Source organism: Dermacentor andersoni, chromosome 6 (assembly GCF_023375885.2).
Source record: "Dermacentor andersoni chromosome 6, qqDerAnde1_hic_scaffold, whole genome shotgun sequence".
NCBI classification, from domain to species: Eukaryota; Metazoa; Arthropoda; class Arachnida; order Ixodida; family Ixodidae; genus Dermacentor; species Dermacentor andersoni.
In genome coordinates, this window is record NC_092819.1 from 141,815,311 (window position 1) to 141,829,694 (window position 14,384).

General features: G+C 44.4%; 1 protein-coding gene across 1 annotated transcript in view; it reads right to left on the reverse strand.

The window, feature by feature from the left end:
- LOC126523596 (S1 RNA-binding domain-containing protein 1) overlaps positions 1 to 14,384 on the reverse strand; it is a 103,768-nt gene that overhangs the window by 64,858 nt on the left and 24,526 nt on the right. Inside the window, exons 5-9 of the mRNA XM_050172190.3 lie at positions 9,714 to 9,997; positions 5,072 to 5,189; positions 2,817 to 2,964; positions 1,859 to 1,955; positions 115 to 274 (exon numbers count right to left, since the gene is read on the reverse strand). Coding sequence (XP_050028147.1) covers positions 115 to 274; positions 1,859 to 1,955; positions 2,817 to 2,964; positions 5,072 to 5,189; positions 9,714 to 9,997 — 807 coding nt within the window. The remainder of the gene's footprint in view (positions 1 to 114; positions 275 to 1,858; positions 1,956 to 2,816; positions 2,965 to 5,071; positions 5,190 to 9,713; positions 9,998 to 14,384) is intronic.

Sequence of the window (14,384 nt, forward strand, 5' to 3'; positions counted from 1 at the left end):
TTGCCTTTTCAGGCAAGCCTGCAAAACAGGGCTTTTCCCTCTGGAAAACTTGACGATAATGCGTCACAGCAAAACTTGACATTCAATGCACGCTGCAAAGTTGCCACCACGCACCTGGTGAGGCTGCACCGACCGCATGTCCCTGGAGAAGTTGGCGTAGTTGTCATACTTTTTGTCACAGATTCCTGGGGTGCCATCGGCGAAGGCTTGCCGTTCCAGCTTGGCTGCCGAGGCGCTCTTGCTGGCCGTCAAGAGGATGCCAGGAGACTTAGCCCTGGTTTTGTGAAAGTCGTGTGAAGAGGGACAGAAAAAAGAGAAAGAACTGTAGTAAACGTCACTCGTCGGCACAACCAATATGTGCCGGCGATAGGCACAATGGTGCGCTTGTGAGTGCATTAGGAAGGTATGGTTTAGAGGTCTACACTCTGTTTGGTCAACTATGCAATGTCATTTGAGTTGGAAATCATTTATTGTGGTAATTAACTAATTTGCAACACTGCGGTAGTTACACATGTAGTGCGGTCACAGAAGCCTCACTCTGTGTTTCGTAGTGCAGTTGCTTCTCATCTGCGACTTCAGTACGGAATAACTACTACATATTATAACGTGTGGACCCAAGGTTACATTAAATTATGTAGCATTTGTGCACCATTATGCTGCCAACATGCATACCGTGGACACTGGTCAAAGAAACGTGCCACTCCGCTCGCTCAGTGATAAACAGGTTCATATCTGCGACGCTTTCCATGCCACTATTAATGTGATAGCCATGCCACTATTAATGTGATAGCTATGCCCCGTGTCGCAGAAAATCCGGCGGCGTCTGGCGGTCGCACACCGCGTAGGCATCTAGCGTCGAAAGTCTTTTTGACAAAAAGATTTTCGAACCAAGCATACCGAGGCCCTCCATGTGGCGCGAGGAAGTTACTGAACTAATTGAATTTCACAAGCTAAAATACGAAGAAAACTTGTAAACTACGACTTATACACAACCCACGCACATGATAGCGTCAGACTGTAATTTGAATACACGAAAAAACATAATTCTGTTATGCAAAAACTCAAACATATGTTCGTCGCCAGCGTTTCCCAGTAAAGATTATAGTTACATATGCTGCAGTTCCTGGGAAACTTGAGAAGCAGTCAGGGGCCTTTGAATTCAAACGCGTTCCACTCTTAAAGGCGAAGCTTAAGCGTCCTCTAAATTTTGTGTCATGCTTTGCGACATGAAAGTATTACAGAATGTTACATCAAAGTATTCTACTTCATCGAATTGTTTTTCTAAAGAACCACAAATTGTTATTTCTCTCTCTTAATATCAGAAGCTGGTAAGGAAACAATCAAGGGCATTGAATTCCGCAGTATTGAAATTATGAAAATCAGTGTCCACATTACATTCTAGAGCACTGCATTTTCTATTTCGGCCATGAAAAAAAAAAGGGTGAATGTTGCAATGGAGGGCTCATTAGAATAGAGTAAATACAGTATTTTTCAGGTACCATTCATGTCTTTTAAACCCCAAAGTCCGAACATCACTTCACAAGAGGGAGAATTAGGACAACTTGACAACATAATGCAATGTTATTTGAGTTGGAAATTATTTATTATGGTAATTACCTAATTTACAACTGGCTTACTGAGCTATCCACAACTGAAACTTTGCACCATCGTGTTTGTCTTAGTTTTTCACATTTAAACCAGCATATGAAGCATCACTAATTGCATAAAAAATTATATGTTGCACTTTACTGGGGTTAAACACAGCTGATTTAATATACAGGTCAAATGAACCAATGTCCAATTTACGGCCGTCAAATTAGTAGATCAATACAAGTGTGAAAAAGGATGCACTCTTTACATGTTGGCCAGGTAATCAAGGACCATCCTGTCCTTGGAGAGGACATCAGCCAGAATGTGTTGCCAACCCAGCATGACCTCTTTTGCCGACTGTAACCCTGGAACAAATGACAGTGCCACTATGATTAGCGCTTACTGATCACCCAAACCCCGTAATATGTGAGGAAATCTTATCAAAGGTATCAATCTTTGTCACGATGATAGCTCATAGGTCTACTGTTCGTGAGCACACTACGATTACTGTGTTCCATGTGGCCAGGTGTGGCATTCACAAAGAGCTATTCATTTCTCGTTTGACCTTTGCACGATAGTTGTGGGTGTGAGGAGTTCTATTGAGAATCTCCTATGCATCGGTCTCTGCTATGACAACCAGTGTCGTGTGACGACTTTGCACCCCCTTACGTCACCTGGATTGAAGATCATTCACAATGACAAAAGTACGTGGACCGTGGCCCTGAAACACACAACGCAACATGCACGTTACTGCAGCTCCTGAAGTCAACAGACCTCAGTGAGCAACAGCATTTCGATGTGCTCCTCCAGACAAAGTGACAGCCTCAGTACTTTCTCCCCTTGCTTTTTTTTGTGGCAAGCAAAAATGCCCATGCACTTAGATTTCACTGGCATTGCAGAAACTTAGGTGGTCAAAACGAATATAAATAAATAAATCAATACAACTATGTGAAGCAATGACACATCGCTTTCTGCTTGGCCTCGAGCAACCAACCTCGTCTTGGAGGCCATCTGGCATCCACGAGGAATGTGAGAAGTGCAAGTTGGGGATGATACAACAGAACAAAAGACACAGACGGGAGGAAGATACAGGACACACAGGCGCTGACTAACTACTCCACTTCGTGGAAAATTAATATTGTCTGTACATTAGTGCACACAAGACAAGTAAAGGTTTTTCTCTAGCTCATTATTTCAAGAACAGAGCGAGAAGAAGTTTTCCCAACCTTTCACGTCAGCTTTCACAAGGCTCTCGGGGTTGATGGAGTCGACCGTGGCCTCTCCCCGAAGAATCTGCTGGGCCGTCTCTTCGAGGCCCAGATTCTTGGCCCGCTGAGCCAGGGAGCGACCCTTGGACTCCTTGTATGGGGCAAACTATGGGAAAGGAGCAAATAACAATGAGAATGACTCTGGACATGAGTCTGCAGAGGCCCACACAAGTAGCATATTAGTGCGTGTCAAAATGCTTGTTCCAAGTAGATCATCCGATACGTGGAGCGGTGTGCGCAGAGGAAAACAAGGAGGACGAGAGGCCCACATGTGTCTCGCAGCATACACGAGAATGAAGCAGCAGGCAAGCTGACGTGCCACCTCTCTTGTTTGATAGCCTCGTCCCTTTCCTACGACAAAGCCTGCCCTTTCTACTCAGAAGGCCCGCACCTTTACAGTGCAGTCCACTTACAACAATACAGTCTCAAGACAGACCCACTCACAACGATACCTGTTTTAACAACATATCGGATATAACAATGAACAGTCGATGCACAGACAACTATTGTATTTGTTCTACGGTAAAATAAACAACTTACTACGATGCTTCTATGCACATTATGAGTTATAAAAATTAAACCTGGCTACTGGGTATGTGCGCCGAAAGAAAAAGATGCAAAATCCTAAAAAAAAAAAAAGTGTGAGCCACTTCGCTCACCCACCTTGTGCCATGCACTCAATGCTTCCATCGCATTGCCTTAAAAGAAAAAAAAATGAGGGGGGGGGGGGGGGGGTAGGGCTCCGACATATAAAAGAAGAAAATTAGCCTTAGCCTCTTTACCACACCTGCCCTTCTGCCGAACACCCCGGACGTGCCGGTACACCTTCGTTGCATTTCATCACAGGCCTCGTGCACCCCCCTCTGCTGTCCTCTTCTGCCCTCTCGCCAATGTCGGAGAGGTAGTAGCGAAGTAGCCAGATTTAATTGTTACAGCCAGTAACGCAACATCGGAACAATGCAGTAAGGAGTTTACTTCACCAAAGAACACATAAAAAAGTTAACAGTTCAGCAGCTGCTCATTGGTACACACGAGTGCTGTTAAGACCAGTTGAGCCCCGCAATAACGAAATCGGCAGGGAGAGCGAAAAAATTCGTTTTCCCGAGAATTTCGTTGTTGCGAAATGAGGTAGCACCGATAAGGAATGTGTTGCAAACTAAACATTACTGTGAAAACTCTGTTACTCTTCTTCACATGTCAGCAGAGACATGCAGCCACGACATGTTTCCAGCACACGCAAGTGCTTCTGCCGTTTGGTTGTTTTTGTAAACAAATGTGGCGGGGCCGAGGCAAGCATAATGTGGTGGTATTTTGCATAATTTAAGTGCACAGCAAAGACATTTGAGCGCTTTTTGGGATCTACTAGTCTTGCGCAAGTAAATAATCTGCAGGGTAACGTTTGAGCAAATTTCGTTGATGTAGGACTGCAATTCAGCGGCATTTTGTTGTTCAGAGATACAAAATGCACTGAATCCCATGGGTGTTCACTGGGGACACGAAAATATTTTGTCGAGAATTTTGTTGTGGGATTTCACCATTGCTGATTTCGACTGTAATGCTGTAGTTGGTTCGACTGTACTTCTTTCTAATTAAAATGCTCAAATGCTTGCCCCCTATGCTTTTTTCATGCAACCCAGTTACAACAATTATTGGTTATAACAATGGGATTTTCTTAGAACTAGGATGTTGTTATAAGTAGGTTCGACTGTACTACAGTTGAGTTACGCTAATTCGAGCTCGACTGGAGCTGCAAAATTGATCGAATTATCCGAGGGATCGAATTAAACAAGATGCGGAAAAAAAAATGCCAAAAATACACCGCTGATTGATTCGGCAATATTTTCTTTATTCTAAGATGCCTTTGAATCATACATGCGACTGCATTCAATGTGTTCAAAAAAGAAAACTGACGTAGAGAGCATTAGAGCTCTTAAACAAAGTAGAAATCTGATGCTCACCCGAGTTTTTAGCAAGAAATATGGGCAAGAATTTATGTGCTGGACAATGGCAGCCAATTTCCTAAAGTCAGCTTTGCTGCAATGTACCGTGCGATGTTATGAAACAAAGATATTTGCAGCTGTAAGGCGGCATCAGCTGGCACAACACAGGGGTAACTGGAGATCATTGGGAGAGGCCTTTGCCCCGCAGCAGACATAAATGGGCTGACATCGATGATGATGATGGTAATCCTGCCACCCGTGGCGTGAACTCACCAGATGGTCGAGCTCAACGCTGCTTTTTGCCGTGATGATGAGCTTGCGCACACTAGGGTCCCCCTTGTTCTCCTTGGTCAGTGTATCCAGTATGGTGCGCGCTTTCTTTTTCACCTGCCTACAGATGAGACAGCGAGCAGGCAGCAGCAGTACTATTCAGGTAACACAACACCGCATATTCACCGTTCACACTTCATTAGCTGATATACAACACATGAGGTCAGCAACATTGTGACTTTATGTGCACCCAAACAGATGTAGTACAGTCAAACCTCGATATAACAAACATGAATAGGGTCATACGTTATTATAACAAGGCTGAATTCAACACGAAAATATCTTCACTATACCAGCTATTTGTTATTCCCCCATGCTGATAACACACTGTAATCAGTGAACATTTTAGATGTACTATTTGTTATCATATGTATCATTATTAGAGGTGCGCGAATAACGAATAGTAGATTTCGAATCGAATCAAGAAAAAAAAAGCAGAATATTGAATCGAGTAGCGGATATGCGAAAATTTAACCCAAACTTTTATGCTTCCAAATTTTGTGCACAGATCACAGTGCTGAACACGTTCAGGAGGCTAATAACATTGCTCGACAAGAATCTTGCAAGCTATCACTAATTTATATACCTATGAATCGAGATCCGTAGTATCCTCTGCTCTTGTTAAAGGGAACACCAAATTGGTGCACCTGTACTGATAACAACTCAGTTCGTACATGAAGGTCTGGAAAATATTTTTTATCAATGCAATATATATGTCGAATAGAATTAAGTGCTTTTTCTCCCTCTCAAGCTGAAGAAATACCAAAGTTGTGCTGAATACCAACAGGGATTTCAGTTTAATAGTGGGCCATACTGTGTTTGATGGGAATCTTCTATTGCTCAGAAAGTATTGCTTTCCCGTTTTCTTCCAGAAAACAGGAGGGCTTTTCCATTTTTACGGCAGGTGGTTAACTCTGTGGGTTATCGTCAGTTCGTTACAAGGCCAATCTATGCGACAGACAAAAGCGGGGAACATGCATCACATCACCCGACATCACTCCGTGCGGTCATCGGTACCGCACGCGTCAACAACGATCAGTGTCGACGGTAGAGAGTTCTCAAAACGGGAGGTCCACGGCAAGTTTGTGCAACATCCCCTCAGCAATTCCCCCCCCCCCCCCTTTTTTGTCCGCATCAAGCCTGGGGTCAGCGTGCTGTCATGATATTTTCGAGCCCTCCGTGTAAATCTAAAGCTGTTCTTGTGGCGGGTCACTCAAAGGTACGAAAAGAGAATGTTGCACGCTTGTGAACCACCCAAGAACAACGTTCGGAATGTGAAGCCACCGCACGGTATTGTGCAAATATGTTGGCGTTGAGCATGCAGCGGTCATCCCATGCATCGCTTTGGTTTGTCGGCTTTCTGTGGGTCATGCGACCGCTGTCAACAGATATGCATCCATTACGTAGCCGTAACTTTAGTTGCTGATATTTCGTGACATTTTGATTAGGCCTAACGGGTAAGACAGCGTGGCTAATGGTGTGGCCGTGATGAAAATTTGCCACCGGCCGATGTGATAATGGGGACCTCAAACCGTCACGGAGAGGGTTGTTGCTAATATATTCCTACGTATGGCCCATCGGTGATTGGTTGCGAAATCACGTGTACGGGTTAGACTGATGGCCATCAAGGCGGCATTCAGGTTCGTTGTCGACTGGCCGGCAACTACCGCGAGCACACGTGCCGTTTTTGTGTGTGCTTGCGTGTGGGCAGATAGCTCCCAACAGCGAAAATCTGTGTGCACGAAGAGTGAACTCACGCATTCGATGCAATCAGCGCACCTTCCAGTGGCTAATCAGACCCACCTTCAAACATGCTGTCGTGTTTTGCATACGCACTGTACTTCCCTGTGTTCTTGTCGTGTTAATCATTTCGATCATTATCTTCGATCTGGATGAACCTTGTGCCTTGTTTGATAGAGATTGTGCACCATGGGAACGCTGCACACGTCAAGGCACCAACCACGGCCGGGTGATTCACTGAAGGTATGGATATTCGAAAAGTCAAATATTTGACAAATAGAATATTGCATATTGAATTCACAAATCAAATTATTCAAATGTTCCCTGTTCGATTCGAAATCAAATATTCTAGTATTCGCACAACCGTAATCATTATTGACTTTCGAGTGCATAATGAATTGTTGGATATAACAAACTAAATCTATACAGTTTCTTGTTGAAATAGGTGTGTAACGAATGTGTGCTCATAATATTAGATATTAGAAAGATATTTTCGTGCTGTATGTGACTTCATTATACTAACGAGATTCGAGTGTACAGAGTGGTCTGCTGTTAAAGGAAACGCTTGGATGCAGAATCAAGTCACGTGATGTGCGGTCTTTTCATTTGTCGTGCAGACTGGCCTTAAGCTAACCCACCTGCCGTAAAGTTGGGATAGCCCTTCTGCATGCTGGAGAAGATCAGGAAAACAGAACTTCCTATGCAATGAATAAATGACCGCCACACAAATAGGTCCAATATTAAACTGAGAACCTCATTGGTATTCAGTACAACAGAATGTCCCTAATTCATTGGTTTCAGAGGGAAAAAAAGCTTCTGATTATATGCAACAGAAATTTTATTGATAAAAAATGAACTGAGTTGTAATCAGTGCTGGCATACTAATTTGGTGTTACCTTTAATTAGATTATACCATACTGTATATCTTCATTTCTATGTACCTATATTACAGATAGCGTGTTGCGTTCCTTTTATGCTATGCTAGGAAGAGCATGTACAGCCCCGTATTTCCTTTCCCAAAATTTGTAAGCATTGAATTTGGCGAAACATTTTCTGATGTTCGATTCGATATTCGGCTTTTGTTTCTCGATTTGATTCGATATTCGATTCAACATCTACTATTTGGTACTCCCACACGACTACTTTTGGGAAAACAAACGATTTTGTGAGATTTTGCTTAACGTGGCAGCAGACGAGATGGCATTTAGGGGAAAGAGCAGTCACTAAAAAAGCGCTGTTGCGTGCGTGGAAAACTGTTGCCATCTGTCAAACTGTTGCCAAGAGATGTCAATGTGTCCGGTGCCGACTTACTTGAAATCTCATGAGGGTGATCATATCCCCCAAAAGTTGTCAGCCATGAATACCACTCCATGGCAGTGCTCCCATCCCTGACCGACACGTGGGGCGCATTTTGTGCTATCAGCAATGCAGTTCTATAGCCTCATGCAAGGCTCGCCAAAGTAGGCTAAGCTTTGACATGCTCTATCTTGTCAAAGACAAGGACATTTATTGCGCCTTTTATACACCAATCTAACCATCCAAATTATTACCAATAGAACATGTTGATGGACACACGACAAATTGAGGAAGTCCAACATACCATGACCGGATGGCAAGTGAATATGTTTGCGCCCATGTTGGACACAAACGCCTAATTGTTCGCGTGTACAGACATGCGTACGGTGGCACGTTCGAACCATCATGTTCGTCCATTCCAGCGTCCTGCACGTAAGCCTTTTGCAGGACGGTGCGCAAAACATCCACGCAGCTAGCCAACCCTAAACCAAAGAGAAACACGCTCCCTTTTTGCACCCGAGTAACTCCGCTGTTATGTGGCGATAGCAGTGTAACACTCACGCCATCTCTCATACTAATCTGCAAATACACCGACAGCCAACGGCACCCTGCTACGCTGGCAAGCCGGATTACAGGAGATGCGAGAACCATGCAGGCAAAACAACGTCAGGGGACGTGTGCATCCCCACAGGCTGCAGTCAAGTCACACTAGACTGTAGAAATAGATTCATTTTAGCAGCGCATTTGATGTGGCAGACTGAAGAGGAAGCTTTAGCTCGGGGCCTCCTATATAATTACATGGCAAAGGAGAAACCTTCTTTCTCGGCAGCCACTGCAAGAAATTTGAAGAAGTTTGTTGCATTTAAAAGAAAAAGTCAAAATCTAGTGACTGTTGGTAGCGGATTTTCAATTTAGGCTGTCCATGTTTTAATAGAAATTGCTAAAAATAGAAAATTATCAGAAAACAAAACTATGAAGTTTACAACTCCCTAACTCAGCAATGAAAAATGATATAACAATTCTGTAAATCGCATCTAATAGTAAATCTAAAGCTGACAAAAGTGATGTATTACATATGGCTCTCAAATTTATCACTAATATGTGAGTAGGACTTTTGCAAAACTTTGTAGACAATGTAGACAAAAACTGACATATCAAATTTGTCCATTTTGAATGCTATAATGAACGCAGTTTACAGAACTGCAATATCAGTTCTACGTGTACAGCTACGAATTTGTAAACTTCGTGCTTCCATTTTTTCAACCTTACCAATTTTTGAAAATTCCTTTAAGAAAATTAAGGCCCTAAATCGAAATTCCGCTTCCAACAGTCACTAGAATTAAATTTCTGTTACAAATGCAACAAGTTTCATTAAAATTGGCCTACTGATTATCTCAGAAAGATGTTTCTGCGTTTTACATGTATTTGAATAGGCGCCATCAGAGTTGGGCCCGAGCTAGAGCTTCCTCTTAAAGCATTCACTGTCATGCTGACTAGGTTGGACCATGAACGAGCGTTAAGTTTGTGTATAGAAGAATGCAGTGCTCACAGAAGGCTGGCATAGGTGTCCTGGATGTCTTGCAGCCCATCCGCCTGAAGGCCACCCGTCTGCTCGCGACGGTAGCGTGCGATGAATGGAATGGTGCAGTCATTGGTCAGCATGTTCACCACGTTGCGAACCACGTCCACCTGCACGCCCACTGTCGAGGCAACCGCCTCCTCCACACGCCAGCCATAGCGGGCTTCCCACTCCGCTTCCACGTCGATTGCATCATCAGCCGTTGAGCCAGCTGCCGGCTCCTTGGCTGCCGAGAGCGCCGACAACGCAGCCTTCTGCAGTGAGGGAATGGAGCACAAGGGCAGATGAGGCCTAAAGCCCTGGAGCCGTAGGTTGGCACACTCACTCTAAAGTGCACTGACTCATATTTGCTCCACACTCATTTCATACATGTGTGTGTGTGTGTGTGTGTGTGTGTGTGTGTGTGTGTGTGTGTGTGTGTGTGTGAGAGAGAGAGAGCTTTGTTGAGCATGTGAGTGAATGCAAGTATAAACGTAAGTGAGTGCCGGCAAGTAAGTGGCACGAACAAGAGTGCCCGTATATGTGAGTGTGAGAAAGTCCGTGATGGAGATCGTGAGTAGAAATAAGTATGAACAAGAGTGACTGTTACCGATTGCAAGTGCCGGTGAGTGAGAATTGATGCGAGTGTGTGCAACAGTGGGTGCTGGCAAGTGTGAAGGGAAGTGACTATGAATGTGAGTAAGTGAGGGCTGACGAGTGTGAGTGCATGTGAGTGCGAGTGAGTACATGGCCTGCAAGAACATTGGTGAGTGAGTAACTCAAACGTCATTATATCGAAGTTGAAGGGGGAGCTGAAATTACTTTGTTATATCCTTTATTGCCATGTACTGCAATATATGCCCAATGTCGTGCGCAAGTGTAAAGTGGAAATAAGAAGCTGGCACTGCAGCCTGCTGACCATACATGGCCTCGCATGCGATGAAATTTGATTGAAACAACAAAAGAATCTCCGGCATGTGCAACGCGCAACTTCTTGGCACCTGACACAACAGACTTTAGACAAGTGCCTCCTGTTCCTTGTGGAGTGGTGCGAACGAAACGGTATGCAAATCAATCTTGATAAAACAGTTGCCATGACAATAACCACAAAGAAAACGCCACTTTCTCATACGTACCACATTGCTAATAAAGCTATTCAATCGGTAACGTCTGTCAAATATCTAGGACTAACTATCACAAGCAACTTAAGATGGGACAAACATTTGAAAAACGTTTGTACAACAGCGTTTAATAAACTTTGCTTTTTGCGCAGGAAACTAAAAGTCTCGCCGTCAAGTGTTAAACACGAGGCATACCGCACTTTGGTTTGGCCAGTCCTTGAGTACGCTTCTGCAGTATGGGACGCATACTACGTTAAAGTTATCGCACAAGTAGAACGAATTCAGCGCCTCATTGCCCGATTTATTGTATCTGACTATCGGTCTTCTTCATCTGTTACTGACATGTTGCAGCGACTGAATCTGGAACCCTCTGTGTCCACCGAAAGATTGTGAGACTAAAGATGCTTTATTTGATATATCAGAACAAAATCGGTCTCCCGCGCGAAACTTATCTTTCCCGCGCACAACACAGGTCTTCTAGAATTAATCACTCGAATGTTATCCGCCCGTACTTTGCGAGGACGAAAATGTTTCAAAAGTCTTTTTTTTCCGCTCACAATTGAAGAGTGGAATTGTCTGCCAGCGTCTGTTGTTGATTGTGCAAATGTAGATTCCTTTGTGAAATCTTTGTCATTGCACTTGATGTAACCCTCTCCTGCTAGGGCAGCATTACTGCCTGCAGTATGTTGAAATAAATAAATAAATAAATTGTGAACACCACTTGGCTCGTCGCGGTTGAGCAGCACACGACACACATCGAGGAGGCAAGCAAACTTGGCTCGGCCGGTTCGTAACCTCCGAGACTGCACCGGTGACAGCGGGGAGATCTCGGAGGCCAGGTCCAGCTGCAGCTGTCTGCGCAGTGCACCAGATAGAAAGACAGAAGTGAATGCACTAATCCTTTGCGTCGCCGCGCTTAGCCACACAGAATGGCGCGACTTGCGCAGGATTTCGCATGACCCCCAAGACTACTCCAGGGAGATCTCGAAGGCGACGCCCAGCAGCACCGCACTATAGAAGCGAATGCACCAATCTTTTGCACAGCCGTGCGGCGTGGTGCTGCTCACGCAGCCAGGCACACGCAACAGAGCGAGGTCAGTGGAGAAGTGCAATAGTGAGTCATTGCCTGTGCGCAGCTACGCACAGCGGTGAGAAAGACCTGTGTTGCTCGACAGTGTACTCGACGCGGGGATGCAGCAGTTTTCAACTGCTGCGGTGAATTGGTGCCAAACCTGGCATAAAGCGACGTATTTGGCACACTACAGTCGAGGATTTTTTTGGTTTGGAGAAATCTAGTTCGTTATCTCCATCAGCAGGACAATTTCACTTTGTTAAAAGGAGGTTTTAAATACATGGATCGCTATAGAGATTTCAAGGGGAAATTTGTTTACTTCGTTATATCCCTTATTTCGTTATATCCTGTTTCATTATATTGAGGTTCGAGTGCATCTGCTTATTCTGCCGACCTATGCCTGGAGCTGAGAGGTGTGTTGCAGTCTTTGTTTTAAGACCATTCCTTTGCCATGTCAATGATGAAAGGTGTGTGCATCTTAATCGGGCTTACTGAAAATGCACTGCTATTAACAATTTTCTCCCAAACACACATGCCCATGTGTGTGTCTACATTTCTGGTCTAGATGTATGGCATAATGATGACAAATGGTATGTATATACATACAGAGAAGGCAGACGTTCACAAGAAGATGGAAACATGAATAAACAGTGGTCAAACAAGCAACAATGTAGTGGTATCAGGCTTTTGACAAGGAAACTTGTTTTGCTGCCCTAATGAAGAGAAGCCTCCTTGTTGAAGCGTTGACTCTAACTTGAGGCGTCCCTTGTTCAATCACTGATGATTGTGATGAGGCTCTTTGATTATGGGTGTCGCTACTTAGGCATAGCCCGAGTGCGATGTCAGAACACAAAGCCGTTTTGGTAGGGAAAATAAAAGACTATTACACAGCAAAGCACACAGGAAACCAAAACAAGTCTGTCCTACCAGCACACAGTAAAAACTCCGAACACGAAAGTCATATTGAGATCATTCAACGTCCTGAGAAAGTATAAGGCGAAGCACACGACAGGATACGGGTTAGAAAGGGCGGTCACTAGTAGCACGGATGATGACCGGCGATGGGTGCAGTCCAAAGTGGTTCGGCAGCCCAGATAGACGAATCGTGTAGATGGAGCTCATGTGTTTTCTGGTTGCCCCCAGGGGAATGCCAGGTATTCGCATCCTTGGCTTGGATGGAATCATGAAGATCAGGCCCGGAGCGACGGAGCCTGACAGCTTCCTCCAGCACCCGATGCAGTGGCAACGTCTTCTCGCCAACCTGGCTCATCTCGTGCCACCTGTTCCAAATCTTCTTTCCTCTCTCCCTTTGTCAGAGACTGTGTCAGTCTATAATTCATCATAGTGTTCTTGTTATTTTGCACTTTCACTCGCTCGTGCCGCAACAGAATATTTGTTGTCTTCCTCATTCAGCCATTCCTTCCCGCTCTAAGCGGGTGCCCTTTGTCTTTCTTTTCCTTTCTCCACCAACTAGCATCTCACACAATGTTTCCGCACTTCGCCCACGACAAATAAATACAGTGCATAGATAATACAGATACACCTCGATACTATAACAAAGTTGTTAACATCGTCAATTTGCTTCGTTAACTGACATTTTGTTATATTGAAATATGAAGTTTTATGCAAACAAGTACAGACACCAATGAATTTTGCTTACAGGGAAGGAGCCGCAAAATTTTCCGACTTATCAGGCAATTGGAAAAAGCAAATATGTATAAAAAAAATTCATTTTGTTGAACTTGAGAGTCGACAACGAAAGATACGGTATCATGCCATGTAGAAGTGAAGTCATGCTTTTGCATCCATTTCTCCCTTGCGGCTGATAGTGTAACTCGCAGTTGGACAACGCTACTGACACATGAACTTGTTTATCTTTTACGGGTGAGCGCTCTTCACCGTCTAACAAATGTTATTGCTCCGCACGGGACGCCCCCGCATGTATAGGAAGTTTCTTGAACGTTATCGATGGTTCTATTGTCACCGAAGCTTGTGTAATCCGATTGCATGTGGGACGCGAATTGTGAACTTTTCCGAAAAAACCTGGGCCCCACCTATTACTCTGGAACTGTTGATGACTCGTGTATAAAAGCCAATGCTCTAGACTGGCAGATCAGATTTTCACCGATCGCCGACTGTGTTCGTCGCTACCGTTGTGCTTTGAGTGTAGCCTGTTTTTGAGGGCACAGGTTTGCCCAATAAAACACTAGTTTCGCCATTCCCAGCTTTGCTGCTTTCTTCACCATCACTATCATGTGACACTATCGTGAAAAGCACCGTCAGCCGGGAGCGAATGGTTCATCTGCGTCTCACTTCAACCTGTCTCCGAAATTCAAGTTTACGCAACTTCCAGTACTAAACGCGTGAGAAGACAGCGCACGGTGCCGCACTATCTCAGCTCGTCCAGTCTTTTCACACCTGGCAGATACCTCTAAAACGAGCCACGCTGGCTGTGTACATATACCCTCA